We start from the raw sequence: 17,977 nt of genomic DNA, 5'->3' as shown, positions 1-17,977 counted from the left end.
GTTAACAGCAACATCGAAATCTCTCTTCTCTCTCAGGTCGACGACATCTTTCAACCCTACAAGGATAAAGGTTCAGTGAAAAAAACAAAGGGGGGGGAGGTGTAGAAGGAAAGGGTGGGAGGGGGGAGAGGAAGTGTCTCATTGTGCCGGCTTTGTTTTTGGGCCTCCATTTACCACCGGTGAGCAAAACGCAGCTTTTCAGGCCTGCGTTTACACTTAAACACCAGGTCCAGAGAAGCAAACCTCCCGCTGACTGAGAGGACCGACACTGACAGGAAGGAAATGGAGCGAGAGAGAGAGAGCGAGAGAGAGAGAGAGAGAGAGAGAGAGAAGAGAGCGAGAGAGAGAGAGAGAGAGAAGAGCGAGAGAGAGAGCGAGAGAGAGAGAGAGAGAGAGAGAGAGAGAGAGCGAGAGAGAGAGAGAGAGCGAGAGAGAGAGAGAGAGAGAGAGAGAGCGAGAGAGAGAGAGAGAGAGAGAGAGAGAGAGAGAGAGAGCGAGGAGAGAGAGAGAGAGAGAGAGAGAGAGAGAGAGAGAGAGAGAGAGAGAGAGAGAGAGAGAGCGAGAGAGAGAGAGCGAGAGAGAGAGAGAGAGAGAGAGAGAGCGAGAGAGAGAGAGAGAGAGAGAGAGAGAGAGAGAGAGAGAGCGAGAGAGAGAGCGAGAGAGAGCGAGAGAGAGAGAGAGAGAGAGAGAGAGAGAGAGAGAGAGCGAGAGAGAGAGAGCGAGAGAGAGAGAGAGAGAATTTGAATTTGCAATGACTCTTATTTAACGCGAAAAGAAACTTGTAACAATGAACAATGACGTCATCAAACGTTCACCCCTTTACATTAGCATGCACAATGAAGAGCTCAGCTTCCACCACAGAACCAAGATCGATTGAGAGAGAGAGAGGAGGGGGGGAGGGGGGAAAACTGTATCGTAGAGGAAATGGGGGGTTTCCCACTTTGCAGAGAAAAGCCAAAAGAGATAAGCGTATAATCAGTCATACAGTGGGAGCAGAGCGAGAGAGACAGAGAGAGCGAGAGAGAGAGAGAGAGAGAGAGAGAGAGAGAGAGAGATAGAGAGAGAGAGAGAGAGAGAGAGAGAGAGAGAGAGAGAGAGAGAGAGAGAGAGAGAGAGAGAGAGAGAGAGAAAGAGAGAGAGAGAGAGACAGAGAGACAGAGAGACAGAGAGAGAGAGAGAGAACAATGAGAGAATAACTTCAGGTGTTGACTGGTTCTGGTGAGGGGCAGAACCGAAAACTACACGAGAGGAGAAGGCAGACCAGAAGAAGGGAGATTTTAACATTTGCTCATCGACGGTGAAGAACTAAAATCCCTTCCACAGCTAACTTGTCGCTTGTGGGTCGGTGTAAAGGGAGAGGAGCACGGCGGAGGCGGCGAGCCTCCATCCTCCGAGGCGGACGGACTTCTCTCGCGAGCCGGAGACAGCGCGCGCGCGCGCGCGAGCTACGGATGGCCCAGGTGACTTGTAATGGCGAGACGTACCTGTCCGCGGACGGGACCAGGTGCTGCCCTGGCTGCCCGCCAGGTGAGTCTGAAACGTCACTGTGCCGCTCGTGCTCGGCTGATGTCGCCCCGCTTCACCAGCACGGCTTCGCTTCGTGCTTGCACGCGCAGCAGAAGGTTTCGGTGGAGAGGGCAGGGGGGGCAGGGACGAAATGCTTATTTTCTAATGTGATCCGTATGACATCTCTCTCTCTCTCTCTCTCTCTCTCTCTCTCTCTCTTCACACCCCTATAACAGGAAAATATGTCCGCAAAGACTGCGATGACACTAAGATGACTGAATGCGATGTCTGTCAGCACGAGACCTACACCGACACCAGAAATTACATGCGCAGTTGTCTGCAGTGCATGGTCTGCTATTCCAGTAGGTCGCACACTCCCCATCCTGCACTGCACACACATGAACACTTATGTACGCTCACACACGTAAATAGCCCCTCTCCCCCCCCTCCCCCCCACACAGACCAGCGGACAGTGAAAGAGTGTTCAGCCGATGGGAACCGGCGGTGTGAATGCAACAGTGGATATTACTGCAGCGACTCAAGCTGTCGGCACTGCAACCCTGTGACCCACTGCTCCGTGGGTGAAGGGGTCACGGTCAACGGTGAGTTCCAGTAGGAAATATTGTAGCGAATTCGGGGGGGGGGACGACGCAACCACAGGAAGTGCCGCGGCCGGGAGGCGAACCCGTGTCGTCCGCACCGCAGGAGACATCGCTAACCGCTCGACTAAAGGATCAGACCCGCGAGCCAGCGGCCAGCGTGTCTTCTTATCCACGCACGTTACAATATAAACTGCGGGCGTCCCTACAATTGGCTGCGGGTGGGAAGCCGGCTGTGGGTGTGTGTCCCGGTCGCTGCACTAGCGCCTCCTCTGGCCGGTCGGGGCGCCTGTTCGGGAGGGACAGGGAACTGGGGGGGAATGGCATGATCCTCCCACGCGCTTACATCCCCCCTGGCGAGACTCCACATGTGTCGGAGGAGGCATGTGGTAGTCTGCAACTCTCCCAGGATCGGCAGAGGGAGGGTGGAGCAGCGACTGGGATGGCCTCGGAGAGCAGCGTGATTGGCCAGGTACAATTGGGGAGAAAAAGGGGGAACCCCCCCCCCAAAAAAAAACTGCAATAATATTTATCTGTATTCATCCAAGGGCGGCACGGTGGCGCAGTGGATTAGCGCAGTCGCCTTGCAGCAGGGAGGTCCTGGGTTCGAGCCCCGGGGTAGTCCAACCTTGGTGGGTCGTCCCGGGTCGTCCTCTGTGTGGAGTTTGCATGTTCTCCCCCAGTGTCTGCGTGGGTTTCCTCCGGGGGCTCCGGTTTCCTCCCACAGTCCAAAGACATGTAGGTCAGCTGAACCGGCCTTACTAAATTGCCCCTAGGTATGAGTGTGTGTGTGTGGGCCCTGTGTGACGGCCTAGCGGCCTGTCCAACGTCTCTCCCACCTCCCACCCAATGACTGCTGGGAAAGGCTGCAGCATCCCCGCGACCCTGAGAGCGGGATAAGCAGTTCGGATAAAGGATGGATGGATGGATGGATGGATGGATGTATTCATCCAGTGATGGTTTTTCAAAGCTTGCCCCAGACCTAGAATACAAAGTAACTTGGCACTTCGTTCCCCTGTCCAGCCACCAAAATGGAGGACGTGGTCTGCGCTTCGTGTCAAGCTGGGACCTACAGCAACGTGTCGGACTACCATTCGCCCTGTCTCAGACACAGCAGGTCAGCTTGCACACCGTAACCGTGTCTTGTTTCCGTGTCTCTATCCGTCTCAGACTTGTTTGAATACATTTTTTCTTCTTCTTTCACTCGGGAGTCTGCCACTAGGTTGCTAACTAGGTCAAAGAAGGTGGAATCAGTTCATCTGGATACAACGTATCCAGATGAACTGATTCCACCTTCTTTGATTTTCTTACCTGGATTACTGAGCATGCATCAAAAACTGTCTACTTAGGTGTTTTTCTTTTGATTTGATTGGTCTGAAAAGCACAAACTAGTTCATTTGAGAGACGTCGTATCTTCTTCCCAACTAGTTTATGGCATATATATATACTTACTTAGCACAAAAAAAGTAAGGAAATGTGTGTTTGGTAGATTATTTCTTTGTTGTAACAGTGCTTCTTGGCAATAAATCTTCTACCGTTGGAAAGCCTGTTTATTCCCCTTTTAAATGGGGCCACATTTGTGAGGAACGTGCATTTGTGGGATGAGCGGCGGAGCCGAGTATGTGGGCCGCGCCCATGAAACATTTGCCAAATCTTCTCCGCCGATGCCATACAGCTTATTTTGCTGTTGCTGTTGCCTCTTGTTTTGAGCTTCTGGTACCCCAGGTGCTGACAAGCAGGTGCCCGATATAAGATTTATTGCCAAGAAGCATTGTTACAGCAAGAAATAATCTACCAAACACAAATTTCCTTACTTTTTGTGCTAGGTTTATAACCCCATGTTGACGTGTTTGTACATTTCAGCTGCAAGGACCTTGGGAGGGAGCTGAAAACTCCTGGGACTGCAAGCGCCGATGCTGTGTGTGGTCCCTTTATACGCCGTAGGTATCATGTGCGATGCCCGACTTCGTAGTTACGCCGTAGGTATCATGTGCGATGCCCGACTTCGTAGTGTGTCACACATTTTAATATTTGAAGATATTTTGGCTTTTGAAAGGATGGCCTGATGCCATTTCACACGGTCTGAATGGGTGAAAGGATAGAATAGAACAGAACAGAATAGAAGAGTACTCCGTATTATATTGTCATGATAGGGCAACGGTTTTAGTAGAGTGTCGGTACTGAGCTTTCTCACACATTCCAACATTCAAGCAGCTCATTTTTTTTTAACTTTATTTTTTCAGGAGTAAAATTTACTGAGCTTGCAGAGTCAAAATGTTGCTGTCTCAGCGGTTCCTCCAATATGGGGGAAGTTGGATTTTTGAGAATATGTATTTATTGTGAGACACTATCTATTTCCCAAACTCTCCACTCCCTCTCTCTCTTCCTCCGTCCCGCTCTCTCACAGAGTGCCATTGGATGTTACCTACAGCCCTATGGTCAGGACTGGCCTTGTCCATACTCATCTTCCTGCTGTGCTTAATCTACAGGAGGGCAAAACGCAGGTCCTATAGAACAGGTGGGTCCTTTGCGTTCTCTGTCTCTATCTACAGTGCATCCGGGAAGTATTCACACCCCTTCACTTTCCCCACATTGTGTTATGTTACAGCCTTATTCCAAAATGGATTTAATTCCTTTTTTTTCCTCATCAATCTACATACAATACCCCATAATGGCAAAGCGAAAAAGGTTTTGTAGAAATTTTTGCAAATTTATTGAAAATAAAAAACTGAAATATTGCATGTCCATAAGTATTCACACCCTTTACTCAGTACTTGGTTGAGGCACCCTTGGCAGCGATTACAGCCTCAAGTCTTATTGGGTACGAAGCTACAAGCTTGGCACACCTATATTTGGGGTATTTCTCCCATTCTTCTCTGCAGATCCTCTCGAGCTCTGTAAGGTTAGATGGGGAGCGTCGCTGCACAGCTATTGTCAGGTCTTTCCAGAGATGTTCAATGGGGTTCAAGTCTGGGCTCTGGCTGGGCCACTCAAGGATATTCACAGACTTGTCCCGAAGCCACTCCTTCGTTGTCTTGGCTGTGTGCTTAGGGTCGTTGTCGTGCTGAAAGGTAAACCTTCACCCCAGTCTGAGGTCCTGAGCACTCTGGAGCAGGTTTTCATCAAGGATCTCTGTACTTTGCCTCATTCATCTTTCCCTCGATCCTGACTAGTCTCCCAGTTGCTGCCGCTGAAAAACCTCCCCACAGCATGATGCTGCCACCACCATGCTTCACTGTAGGGATGGTATTAGCAAGGTGATGAGAGGTGCCTGGTTTCCTCCAGCCGTGACGTTTGGCATTCAGGCCAAAGAGTTCAATCGTGGTTTCATCAGACCAGAGAATCTTGTTTCTCATGGTCTGAGAGTCCTTTAGGTGCTTTCTGGCAAACTCCTAGCGGGCTGTCATGTGCCTTTTACTGAGCAGAGGCTTCCGTCTGGCCACTCTACCATAAAGGCCTGATTGGTGGAGTGCTGCAGAGATGGTTGTCCTTCTGGAAGGTTCTCCCATCTCCACAGAGGAACGCTGGAGCTCTGTCAGAGTGACCATCGGGTTCTTGGTCACCTCTCTGACCAAGGCCCTTCTCCCCCGATTACTCAGTTTGGCTGGGCGGCCAGCTCTAGGAAGAGTCCTGGTGGATCCAAACGTCTTCCATTTACAAGTGACGGAGACCACTGTGCTCTTCGGGACCTTCAAAGCTGTAGACATTTTTTGTACCCTTCCCCAGATCTGTGCCTCGATACAATCCTGTCTCGGAGGGCCACAGACAATTCCTTTGACTTCATGGCTTGGTTTCTGCTCTGACATGCACTGTCAACAGTGGGACCTTATATAGACAGGTGTGTGCCTTTCCAAATCATGTCCAATCAGTTGAATTTACTACGGGTGGACTCCAATCAAGATGTAGAAACATCTCAAGGATGATCAATGGAAACAGGATGAACCTGAGCTCAATTTTGAGTGTCATAGTAAAGGGTTTGAATACTTATGTACATGCAATATTTCAGTTTTTTATTTTTAATACATTTGCAAAAATTTCTGCAAAACCTTTTTCACTTTGTCATTATGGGGTATTGTGTGTAGATTGATGAGGGAAAAAAAGGAATTTAATCCATTTTGGAATAAGGCTGTAACATAACAAAATGTGGGGAAAGTGAAGGGGTGTGAATACTTTCCGGATGCACTGTATCTATCTATCTATCTATCTATCTATCTATCTATCTATCTATCTATCTATCTATCTATCTATCTATCTATATATAGATAGATATATATATCTATATATATATATTGCTTACATAATGAGGTTGTCAGGGAAAGCTCTGTCAGGAGAGCCTTTACTTATTTTTTGCCCCCACCCCCAAAAAAGAAATCAGCTGCAGTCACCTGTTCACCACATGATCTTTCCATCAGCCATAGATATCCATTCATCTATGTCATTGCCCCACAGCTCTTTGCTCCGCTATTGCCCTGCCACCACTAGTGTCATGGCCCTCTATTTATGTCCCTTAGGGTCATAGCCATGCCTTAAATTTGTAGAAACTTTATTCCACATAAATTCGTGGCCCAGGACTAGGTTTATACCGAAATTTGATCCATGCGCCATTTTGATTTTCTAGTAATGACTACAGATCAAGTTGTGTCTCTCCTGATTGAACTAGAGTGCCTTCAATAAGTTCTCGCACCCCCTTGAATGTAATCGCAATTTTTTTTCCTGGAATACCTCCTAATTTCTATTGCACTGAAATAGCTGGAGAGCTCAACTTGAGTCTCATCAGACAACAAAACACTCTTCCAGAGGATCTCATCCACATGACATCCAGCATTTGATCAGATACTCATGCCTTTACTTTTGACTGAGGCAGTCAGTAGAAGCTGTGGTCCATCCCCTGGTGCTGCACAGTGACCATCCACTCTGGACAGTTTCTCCCATATCACCCAATGAGCTCTGCAACACTATCCCAGAAAGTTGAACCAGTTCATCTGGACACAACGTTTAGCGGGAGAATGTTTGGTGAAGAAATGTTTCTCCCACTAAACGTTGAGTCCAGATGAACTGATTCAGCTTTCTGGGATTTCCTCACCTGGATTACTGAGCATGCATCAAGACATCCTGCAACACTACGAGCACTGTAGCTGGTCTCTGGGCCACTTCTCTGACAATTGCCTTCATTTGTCTGGTTGTTCAGATGGGTAGGGTGGTCTAATCTTGGATGAAGAAAATACGGCACAAACCAGACACTCGGTTTGTGCCGTATTGTTTCCATTTTGTTGCAGTGGGTTTAACTGCGCTCCTATAGGAAGGTTCAAAGCCTTGCCAATCTTTTTATAAACTTCTCCCAATTTGTGACTTCATCTTGAAATTCAGTGGGCAGTTAATTAATTTGTCTTCGTGACGGCAGGACTGATCCGACCTGCTGTTTCAGCTGTGACTCCTCACAAAGCTGGCGATATCTATTGTGCAGTCATGAAAATTGGCAATTGTTACTTTTGATGAAATTCTGAAGACATCTAAATATTTTAGTTCATTATGACATTCTAGAGAATTGCTTTGTAGCAGCTGAAAGTCCCATTCAAATATGTGTAATGTGACGTTTCAACACAGCAAAAAAAAAAAAGTCTTTATGCATGCTCAATAATCCAGGTAAGAGGAATCAGTTCACCTGGACACGCTTATTGGCAGAAGCGTTTTATCGCTCATCTAGGTGACCTCTTCAGTCTAAACTGACTGCAGGTATCCCCACCCTTATAAACAACACAGTGGCACAACGATCGGTTTCATATGCAAGTTGCTGTGACTTTTCAATGGCAATGTGTGCTATTCACAGAGGATTTGGGAATAGATGCAATCACAACATTGTAGAATGGTGACAGATGAACTCTTAGCCCGCCCCCGCCCCCACCCCGGATGGGTGTAGACGCCGAAGTGTACACCCATCTACAGGCCAGTGGCCACTCTTTCATGGGTATGGGGTGAGGATGTGCACATCCTTGATAGGGACGAACACTGGTTGGAGCAGGGAGTCAAAGAGGCCATCTATGTGAAGAGGAACCGAGGGACCAAGGGACCCCCCCCCCCCGGTTCAAGGATGCCCCCACCTCAGTTCAGGGATGGTTGTTCACATAGATGGCCTCTTTGACTCCCTGTTCAAACCAGTGTTTCTCCCTAAAAAAAATGTTTTTAAAAAGAATTAGTCAGTGGCGGAGTGAATACTTCCTGGAACGCTGCACATACAGAATATGCAAAACATTTCTGCAGGGGCCAAGAACATCCCCCGAGTTTCAAAACACTCCGACACACCGACAACATGTGTAGTGCGAGACGCCAATGTCAGACGCAATCTGCTTTTATGTCAGAGAGGAAGAAGGCCATTGCGTACCTTTCTCATACACATACCATCGTCCCACGATTTCCTCTGCGGGCATCAAAGGCACACGAGACGAAATGAAACCTGGTCCAACTACGTCAAATAACTAACAGCATGTGCACTGGAAACTTGATCACAGAAAGATGAATCAGTTCATCTGAGCACGTGTATTGATAATGTTTCAACACTCAAATAAGTTGACATCTTCGGTCTGTCAACTTCCGTCTGAAGATCCCGCTTAGTTGAGTGATGAAACGTCCATCCATCCATCCATTGTCCAAGCCGCTTATCCCAGTTGGAGTCACGGGATGCTGGAGCCTATCCCGGCTGATAAGTGATGAAACCTATCTGTCAATAAGCGTTGTGTCCAGAAGAACTGGTTAAACCTGCTTTGATTCCCTAACCTGGATTATTGAGCAGGCATCAAGACATCATTCATCAGGCCGCTCTGATGGCCGAGCGGAGCAAACCGCCGTTCTGGCAACCCGCTCGTCAGGTGGCTGGGAGGTTCGTATCCCAGACTCGCCGTAACCGGTCACGGCCGGAGCATCCCCGGGGTAAGGCCTTCACTAGGCCACCCTTACCCGAGGGATAGTGGGTGTAGATCGGTGTAGTGTTGGGGGACTCGTCGTTCTCCAGCGCCCCCTCTGGCCCATCCGGGCACCCGCAGCTAAGCAACCGGAACCATCCTCCCTACGTCTCCTTCGCGGCCTGAAGGTGATGCGATCCATGCAAGGCTTCATCGTGTAAACTAGCGAGAGCAGCGACACGAGTTTGAAGGAAGCTGGTGTTACGACTAGCTCCTTCCTGTGGAAACGTGAGCCAGGGGAGTTGTTCGACAAGAGTTCTGGCCATATGCCATTGGGTTAATCGGGTGGGATAAGGGGATAAACTAGAAAAAAAATTATTTTTAAAAAGACATCATTCATCTAAATGATTTCTTCGGTCTCAACTGACTGCAAATGGACTTGTACATTGGGGAAACTAAACAGTCGCTGGCCAAGAGAATGGCACAACACAGAGGAGCTAACATGTCAGGCCAGGACTCCCAGTCTACACCCATCTGCAGGCCAGTGGCCACTCTTTTAAGGATGGGGTTGTGCACATCCTTGATAGGGAGGAACACTGGTTTGAATGGGGAGTCAAAGAGGCCATCTATGTGAAGAGGGAACGACCATCCCTGAACCGAAAGGGGGGGGGGGGCTAAGAGTACATCTGTCACCATCTTACAATGCTGTGATTGCAACTATTCCCCAATCCTCTGTGAATAGGACACATTGCCATTAAAACTCTAGTTAAGGTCACGGCAATTTGCATACGATACCGATCACTGGTTTTGGTTGTTATGCCACTGTGTCATTCACAAGGGTGGGGATACCTGCGGTCAGTTGAGACTGAAGTCATCATCACACAGAGGAGTGATGAAGCATTTCACTCTGAATAAACGTGTGGCCAGATGAACCAATTCAACTTTCTGTGATTTCCTTACCTGGATTGTTGAGCATGCATAAAGGACAAAATTGTGAAACTTCCAGTGCACAAATGAGATAAAAGTTTCGCTTTTACTGTTCAGATTTCTTCATGCAAGAACGTGTTTGACACTGTAAAGTAGCTCAGTGAGCGTTTCCCTTCAGCAGTCAGTTCACATATTGGGGCCTCTTTGGAAGACAGGGGAGAAACCACATCCTCTCTCACCCAGTGTGACACAGTTATTCTGCATAATGTGACACACACACTTCACAAGCAGCCAGCTCATCGTGAGAAACACCAGATAAGAACTTGCGTCACTGAAAAATGTGGGTGATGTTACATCGCCTTTAATCCCCGTGCTGATGTTTACCTTTCGGTATTTCTTTACCACAGAAATGAATGGATTTACTAGAATTGGCCAAGAGAGACCGGAGGGCCCCATTCAGAAACCACACTGTTAGTTTGACCAAACTAAGGCGTGTGTATCAAGGAGGAATCGTTGCCATAGGTTACAACAGTGTTAGGAGGGACATTTTCTATCAGATGTTGCTTAAAAGGGGAATATTTACAATTACGGCATTCGGCTCGTACTCATCAAAAAAGTGACTGACATTGACTTATAAGGTCAGCAATTCAGTTTGACGGGATATCATCTGACACCTGTCAACTCTGTACCGCTGCCTTCCATATCCGCTGCTCGCTGGCGAAGGAAAGGGTTTGAAAACCTCAGTGCAGGTGTAGGCATTACCGTAGAAAGAGCAGATCATCAGCAGGGTTTAAGATAACCCATTTCTCCCCTCAACGGTCTATCTCCGACTCTTGTTTACCATTAGCGGTTGAATGGCCCCGCTCTTCGGTGAGCTCAGCTTCATGTCTGATCGGGAAAGCCCCACGATGAAGGTTAACTAAACCGACAACTCAGCAAATAGACATGACTCTTAACCAAACTTGACAGGCGTTGTCTTGATGCATGCTCAACAATCCTGGTAAGAAACTCAGAGGAGGTTGAATCAGTTCATCTGGACACACAACGTTTCATCACTCAACTGAGGGATGTGAGTCACTGAGTCGAGCGATGAAACGTTGTATCCGGATGAACTGATTCAACCTTCTCTGATTGACGGGCCTTGGTTTTGGTATCCAATGCTGGGACATTATTTGCATTTTCTTACATTACAATGACAAATACAACTATTTTACATTACCGACTAACGAGATGAGAGGCCACTTATTACTTCAGCAGGTTTCACAACAGTAACGAACATGATTGCTGTTCCTACTTTAGTGTCCCTTTGATGAAATGTGGATTTGGCAGAGGTTCAGTGGTTTTCCAGCAAGACCAGATCGTGTGTATGAATACCATCCAAACCTACTTATATAGTTTTCTACGAGGAACATTTAGGAAATGTGAGGTTCAGTAGTGTTCACAGGAGCTGGAGGTGGCAGAGTTGAAGATGCTAAGATTTTCGTTGGGAGTAACGAAGAAGGACAGGGTTAGGAACGAGTATATTAGAGGGACAGCTCAGGTTGGACGGTTTGGAGACGAAGCAAGAGAGGCAAGATTGAGATGGTTTGGACATGTGTGGAGGAGAGATGCTGGGTATATTGGGAGAAGGATGCTGAAGATGGAGCTGCCAGGGGAGAGGGAAAGAGGAAGGCCAAAGAGGAGGTTTATGGATGTGGTGAGGGAAGACATGCAGGTGGCTGGTGTGACAGAGGAAGATGCAGAGGACAGGAAGAGATGGAAACGGATGATCTGCTGTGGAGACCCCTAACGGGAGCAGCCGAAAGTAGTAGTAGTGTTGACAGGACCCCTAATAATGCTCATCCATGTAGAATTTGTCCCATTTGCATTTCTGTAGTAGTGAGAGGCTTCGTGCTTCATTAGCCAGTAGTGTGAAATAGTAGTTATTTCTCATCCAACTGAAAAAAACACTGCAAAAAAAGCAGATATGGTGCCGTTTCCCAGTTTTCGCAAATTGGTAGAAGACAGATAAATACAGACTCTTTAAGGTCCAAGCATTCATAAGATATGAGCTCACATCTCACGTGTGAATATCAGTAAAAGTGAAAAATCCAACAAACTCCCCTGTGGTTTGGTGTCTTGTGCCCGACAGCCTCCTCCAGTGTTCCTGGGGTGCTTCTCCCGGTGACTCACAGATGTCAAGTGGAGCAAGTTTTTCCATATTTGAATGGCCACTGCAAGGAGAGATCCGTGGTGCCCCTCATTCACCAGGGTAAGTACTTCCACATCACATGACTTAAAATTTTAATTCAGTTTAAGTTGATCTGAATTTTTACGCCTCTTAAAATGCACCTCCGACAACGAATGAAGACCTACAACACAAAGTGATACGCGAATGTAAATCCCACAGGGCGGTGATTTTGTGGACCCAGAAAATGACTGGCATTACTTTCTTTTTTTCCCCTCGAAAGACGTTCCCCATATATCGCTCTCCTGTCATGTGCAATTATTGCACATTATGTAGCACATTATGGTATGAAGGATTGTGATATTGATTTTAACATCACCCCCCCCCCCAGACCCAGACCCAGATGATGTAGCTGTTCGCTGCAGCACCCCTGACCACGAGGAGAACAGCCCACCCACAACACCACTGCCAAGCTTAGATGCAGTTGGTGAATCCAGCCACAAGGACGGAAACACGTCGAACTGCTCCAGGACCTCCTTCAGGATCCATTCAGAGCCACAGGAGGATGAGTGGTGTGGGACCTAATCCCTTCCTTGGTAAAATGTTGTACACCGAATCTATATTAAATGGATTCACCAAGTAAAAGCATAGACTTGACTCTGTGAAGGCTTGTCCTCCTTCTCCTCATGGAGATGCACGGCCTCACCATTTATAACTGGTTTTCAACTAATAGCACTCCAGCGAAAGCGCAGACCCTGTTGGAGATCATACACACGTGGGAACTATTAACAGTTGTTTTGTCGCCTATGGTAGCTGTTGTTTGCTGCCCCCTGGAGGACAATAACGAAATAGCATGTTTGACGGTCGACGCCCCGGTGGTGATGTGCTGCAACAGCTACATTCGTTGCTGCAAACCCTTTTTGTCGGCCCCCCTCAGGGACCATGTTTCGTAGAGGGCCTGATCTGTGCAGGTTTTCCTTCCAACCCTCCACTCCATGGTATATTTGCAACTGTTAAGCGCCACCCCTACTGTCTGGAGGCATTTTCAAACGCCGAAATAAATTGTTTTGACTGGTTGCGAATAAAAACCGCTGTATGCTTGGCTCTTGACTGGATGTGGTTACCTAGAGAAACTTCTTGGGTCGTTCCCTCCGTTTACGAGCCATTTGCCGTGCTACATCGGAAGGCTAAAAAAACGCCTTCCGATTTCTTTCTTGCTTTCTTTCTTTAAGGTCACTTGCTAATGTGGACGAACTTCCTCGTGTCAACATACAGAGCCTGAGGACTCGATGCCAAGCATCTCTCTAGATTAAACAATAGATTAGCTGCGATTTCCTGTTGTAGCAATCACAACACTGTTCTGTTCCCCCCAGCGCCTTCTTAACCGGATGTAATTTAAGACGCGAGAAGAGCGAGGGCGGCATGTGGACATCACCAAATTCCTAGCTGTCACTGGTGGATTATAGCTTCAGACTGGCGATGCCTGGCCCTCAGGCTGGACGGCATTCAAAGAGCAGAGGGAGGCAACACTATGAAGAATGTCTTCCTCACGTACTGCATCGGGAGAGACCGCACAACAGAGAAAGGGGGGAGTCCCAGCTAAAGAACTCTCCGGAGAATGACGTAACGTAGGGGAACGCTCCACGGCGGCGAGCAACAGATGAAAACAATTTAGTCAAAACGCACACTAGGACAGCGCAATTATGCTGGGAATGTCTACAAAGTTAACTCCGCTGCGCAACGGTTACCCTCACTATTTGACGTTTAGTGCCATCGGCCAACCGTGGGTCAGCGATATGCCGAGCTGAACGTCTCTCCACAGAAACATCAGTCTGAGAACATGCGATTCATGGGTCTTATTGTTTTATCCGTTACATGTCCACTGTAAGGCGAATATTCTTGATAGTTTCAACAACACAAAAAAGGGAAACAGACTATGACTCGTTATACTGAGTCCTAGAGGAATGTCCCATTATAAATAAAGAGCTCACACGTGGCCCCTTTCTAGCTCCTTCACTCGGCCTTCTTGAAAACTTGCTTGGCGACCACATCTTGAACTCTCATCTCCTGTGGAGTGAGAAGAACAACCAGGGTGGGGGTGGGGGCGGGGGGGGGGTCGAGGAAAGGGCAGTCAGATATGGGGGTGGGGGTGGGAGGGTCAGTGGAGACTTTGCATAAGCAAGGCATGTAGACTGACACAAAAGGAAATGAAACAAATGATTCTCAAACCTGTGGCTGTACCCAAAACACAAAACCCTTCTCCCCCTCCCGCTCTCCCTGCCCTTTGTTGCTGTAATCCTGCCTCCTTATCTGCTCCTCTCCTCCTCCTCCTCCTCCTCCTTCGCTCCTCCTCCTCCTCCTCCTACTTCGCCCCTTCTTAAAGGCCCCACTCATTTTCTCCCCCGTCTCTACTCCTTTCTCCTACCTTGTGTAAGCATCTAAAATCCACCTTGCTCCTTGCCTGATCCTCGCTGGCATTTCTTACGACCCCCGTTCGCCCGTGCTCGTCGCCGCAGCAACGCCATTAGAGATCCTGCCAAAGCTGTTTAGTGGAACAATAGCATTTGTTTGAAAGGCTAATCAGGGGGCAGGGGTTGTTTAACTAATCACCACAATGATAGGGGTTTTTTTGGAGTCTCTCCGGTCTTTACCGTCCCCGCCGACAGGCCCCGTCGTTTGTGACTGACATGTGCGGCCCGGCGAGACATTTTACTGTCCGTCAAAGCGACACGGTTACTTCATGATCTGCTTTGCATGTTCACCTCCGCTTGGCGTATGCATATTGATTCCCACACAGTCGGTTCGTTTTATCTGATTTGCATGTTCGCGCACACCACTGATTCCCAACATCTTTCCCTGTTCTGTTCTGTTCTGTTCTCTTTCCTTGTGTCGCACCCCCCCGCCCCCGCCCCGCCGCCCACCTCTGTTTCTCCGCCACTCATCCTTACCAGATGTAAGAGATTGTTTTCCAGCCAGTGTGTCCAGCCTCTGCCCTCCTTCTCGCCCCGCTGTACGCACACCAGCTTTTCCCCTTCCCAGTCGACCGTTGTCTGCAGAAAGAGACGTGCTTTTATTAGTGCGTGCACAGCTGCAAACCCCCCCCCCCCCCCCGAGTCTCTGGATGTGTACGCACGCACACACACATTTTGTACTGTGCTAAAAACAAGCAAGGTATTGTGACTGCACAAAAATCACAGCGGGGAGGGGAGGACTTTTCTTTTCTAGACGGTCCAAATTAACCACAATCTGCCTGCCCCTCCTTGTCATTCTGTTTGAAGGTTTGGGCAAGGATCCAAGCACAGGAAACTTGTATGACAAGTAAGGGTAATTTTATGAGCAGTATCATCAACCTCTGGTTCACACCCAAACAAGTCACGCAACGGTGGGAAATGACTGAGGAGACGTCACACGCACGCACGCACGCGCACGCACGCACACACACACACATTCACACACACACACACACACACACACACACACACACACACACACACACACACACACACACTTACTTGACATGCGCGCCCATCCACAGGGCCCAGGTCCTCGGTGAATTCCTTCCCGATAGTGAAGTCCATGTCGAAGTTCTTGAACGTGGTAAGGGTTCGGATCTTCATGGCCCCCGTGGCAGGCTCGTGGGATATTTGCTTGGTGGGCTTTAACAGGCACACAATTTTCCTCAAGGCAAAATTAATATCTAAAAAAATCAAAAAAAAGGGTACTGGAATTAAAGTTAATCAGCATTTACTTCTCTTTCTTTCACGATGCGCGCGCGCGCACGCACACATCCTATGTGCTGGTGAGCGCGTGCACTGTATTGCGCGCCCGGGGTCATTCAAAGGATACATTGTTACCGTTTCCATTACACTGACGTGGCGTCGAACAGGCACGAAGTGCGGAGTAACAGGCACGTTAATAACGCAGTTTATGAAAAAAATTAATTTATGCAGAAAAAAAAACTAACGCGACACAGAAATCTTAACTGCTATATGATATATAGGATTGCTCACCCAAAGCTGCCAGGTAGGCGTCCATGTTGTCTTGGGAAACCATATGAAATGTCCCGGAGTAATCGGGTTTCGACATTTTTCCCCCAAATCTCGGGAGAAAACCGGCAACGAAAATGCCACCGAATCGAAACTGTTGCGTTCTTGCCTCGCCGGTGTTCCCGATACGATGCCAACAGACCACCTGACGCCTTGTTCTATATCAATTTCACTCGGGTAACTTCTGCTAAATTTTTTCAACAACAACAAAAAAAAAAGAAGAAGGGGGAGGGGGGGGTTCCAGACTGCGACTCGAAACAACGGTAACGCGCGCGCGCAAGCAACACGCGCACGTATAATGTTCTCTGTTCCGGAACGAACAAGTGTCGGCGCGGTCCGCTCTCCTCCTCTCTCCCGCTGAGCCCGCGCGAAACCTATTTATTCAACTCCTCTCCCCGGATTCGTGCACACGGGACATAATCCGCATCCCCCAAAAGCTGCTCGGTTCCGCCGCAAACTACCGCGCTGCCCTGCCGGAGAAAAGACGTGTGTGAGGAGGAGAAAGGCGGGGGGGGGAGGGGAGAGAGGGAAGGCCGGTGGGAGGCGGAGGGCGTGTGTGTGTGTGGGTGGGGGGGGGGTTCCTCATTCATCTTTCCAAATGTTTTTCAGTAGGGTAAAGTGGGGGTCAAAGGGCGGTCCTTCACATCCCCCCATCCCCCGGACGCTACCGGCGTCGTTTTAAAGGCTCATCCCGGTGTGTTTTTGTTCTTGTTGTTTCGTTGTTGCTGCACGTTTGAGCCCGTATTTACTACTTTACGTTTACTCCTGACTATTCGTTTCCATTCATGTCAATACGATGTGAAAGTCGGTTTTCAGAGACGTTGAAACTTGCCCGAGCTGGAAAATCCATCACAGAGAAATGTTTCACTTATTTGGGGGGAGGGGGGGTCAATGCGTTATTATTGCGGGATTGTGCGGTTTGAAAGCCTCCGAAAACTCCTTAAATCCATTTGTGCTAGCCTGGGAGCCAGACAAACTTGCAAATGCTAATCAGTTAATTAATTGGCTAGAACTCGTTGCCTTCGTTGGTTGGTCACACGAGGCGTGAGATTGGTTAGGGTGGGAATATCAGGGTAAGCCAATCAGAGGCCGAGTTGGCCGGGTTATGGCGTCGCCATCCTAGGAAAGAAATATCATGTGCAGGAGATCCGTCCATTGTCTGAACCGCTTATCCTGCTCTCAGGGTCACGGGGATGCTGGAGCCCATCCCAGCAGTCATTGGACAGCAGGCGGGGGGACACCCTGGACAGGCCGCCAGGCCAGCACAGGGCACGCAGGAGATCGTACCTGCCAAATTATGCAGTGCAAGAACAGACGTTCGAGGCGCGGAGTGCAAATGAAAGAGGCACCAAGTCCGTGTACCATCAAAATGATTTGAAGCTGTTATCCTAAAGTAAAACTCACTAGCAGGGACCACGCCACAACGATGTGAGCTCATAGGTTTAATGAGGAAAGGAAGTATTGGATGATGGGGATAAATGATGGGATGGATGTGGAGGTTGTCTGGTTAGGCCGGTCTGGGACATCTTGACATAGGGTGGCTGGGGAGAAGGAGACTCCGGGGGTTTCCGTCTCAGTGATGGTTTTCCCAAGACGACTATGTACCCCACAGATGGTGCCTGAAAAGAGGAGGGGGGGTGAAGGATGGGTAGGGGGATGAATGGATGTGAAGAGGGATGGGTAGGGAGAGGGATGAGGTAGGAGGATGAATGCAAGAGAGGGAGGGAGTGGGAGGGTGGGGGTCGAGAGAACAAACAGCGCTGGATGGGTTGACCAGGTGTAAGTATAATTAGGCTTGCCAGGTGACTGGAGGAGAGGTTGAGGCGTGGCCCTGCT

The 17,977-nt window shown here is 48.7% G+C and overlaps 2 protein-coding genes across 2 annotated transcripts; one reads left to right on the top strand and one right to left on the bottom strand.

Annotated features, from left to right (window-relative positions):
- The first annotated feature begins 1,143 nt into the window (after positions 1-1,143).
- Positions 1,144-13,193, top strand: LOC130118311 (tumor necrosis factor receptor superfamily member 5). The gene is made up of 8 exons (XM_056286724.1): positions 1,144-1,527; positions 1,743-1,868; positions 1,968-2,108; positions 3,129-3,222; positions 3,969-4,045; positions 4,513-4,623; positions 12,060-12,179; positions 12,487-13,193. The coding sequence occupies exons 1-8, from the start codon at positions 1,452-1,454 to the stop codon at positions 12,678-12,680; spliced, it is 939 nt and encodes a 312-aa protein (XP_056142699.1). The 5' UTR covers positions 1,144-1,451; the 3' UTR covers positions 12,681-13,193.
- A 556-nt stretch (positions 13,194-13,749) lies between these two features.
- On the bottom strand, positions 13,750-16,655 carry rbp5 (retinol binding protein 1a, cellular). Its single transcript, XM_056286217.1, has 4 exons — positions 16,106-16,655; positions 15,608-15,792; positions 15,044-15,145; positions 13,750-14,162 (listed from the first exon to the last, which is right to left on the bottom strand). Exons 1-4 carry the CDS (start codon positions 16,179-16,181, stop codon positions 14,109-14,111), a joined length of 417 nt encoding a protein of 138 aa, XP_056142192.1. The 5' UTR covers positions 16,182-16,655; the 3' UTR covers positions 13,750-14,108.
- Between the last annotated feature and the right edge of the window lie 1,322 nt (positions 16,656-17,977).

Source organism: Lampris incognitus, chromosome 9 (genome assembly GCF_029633865.1).
Source record: "Lampris incognitus isolate fLamInc1 chromosome 9, fLamInc1.hap2, whole genome shotgun sequence".
Classification (NCBI taxonomy): domain Eukaryota; kingdom Metazoa; phylum Chordata; class Actinopteri; order Lampriformes; family Lampridae; genus Lampris; species Lampris incognitus.
This window is presented reverse-complemented; position numbering and strand designations above follow the sequence as displayed.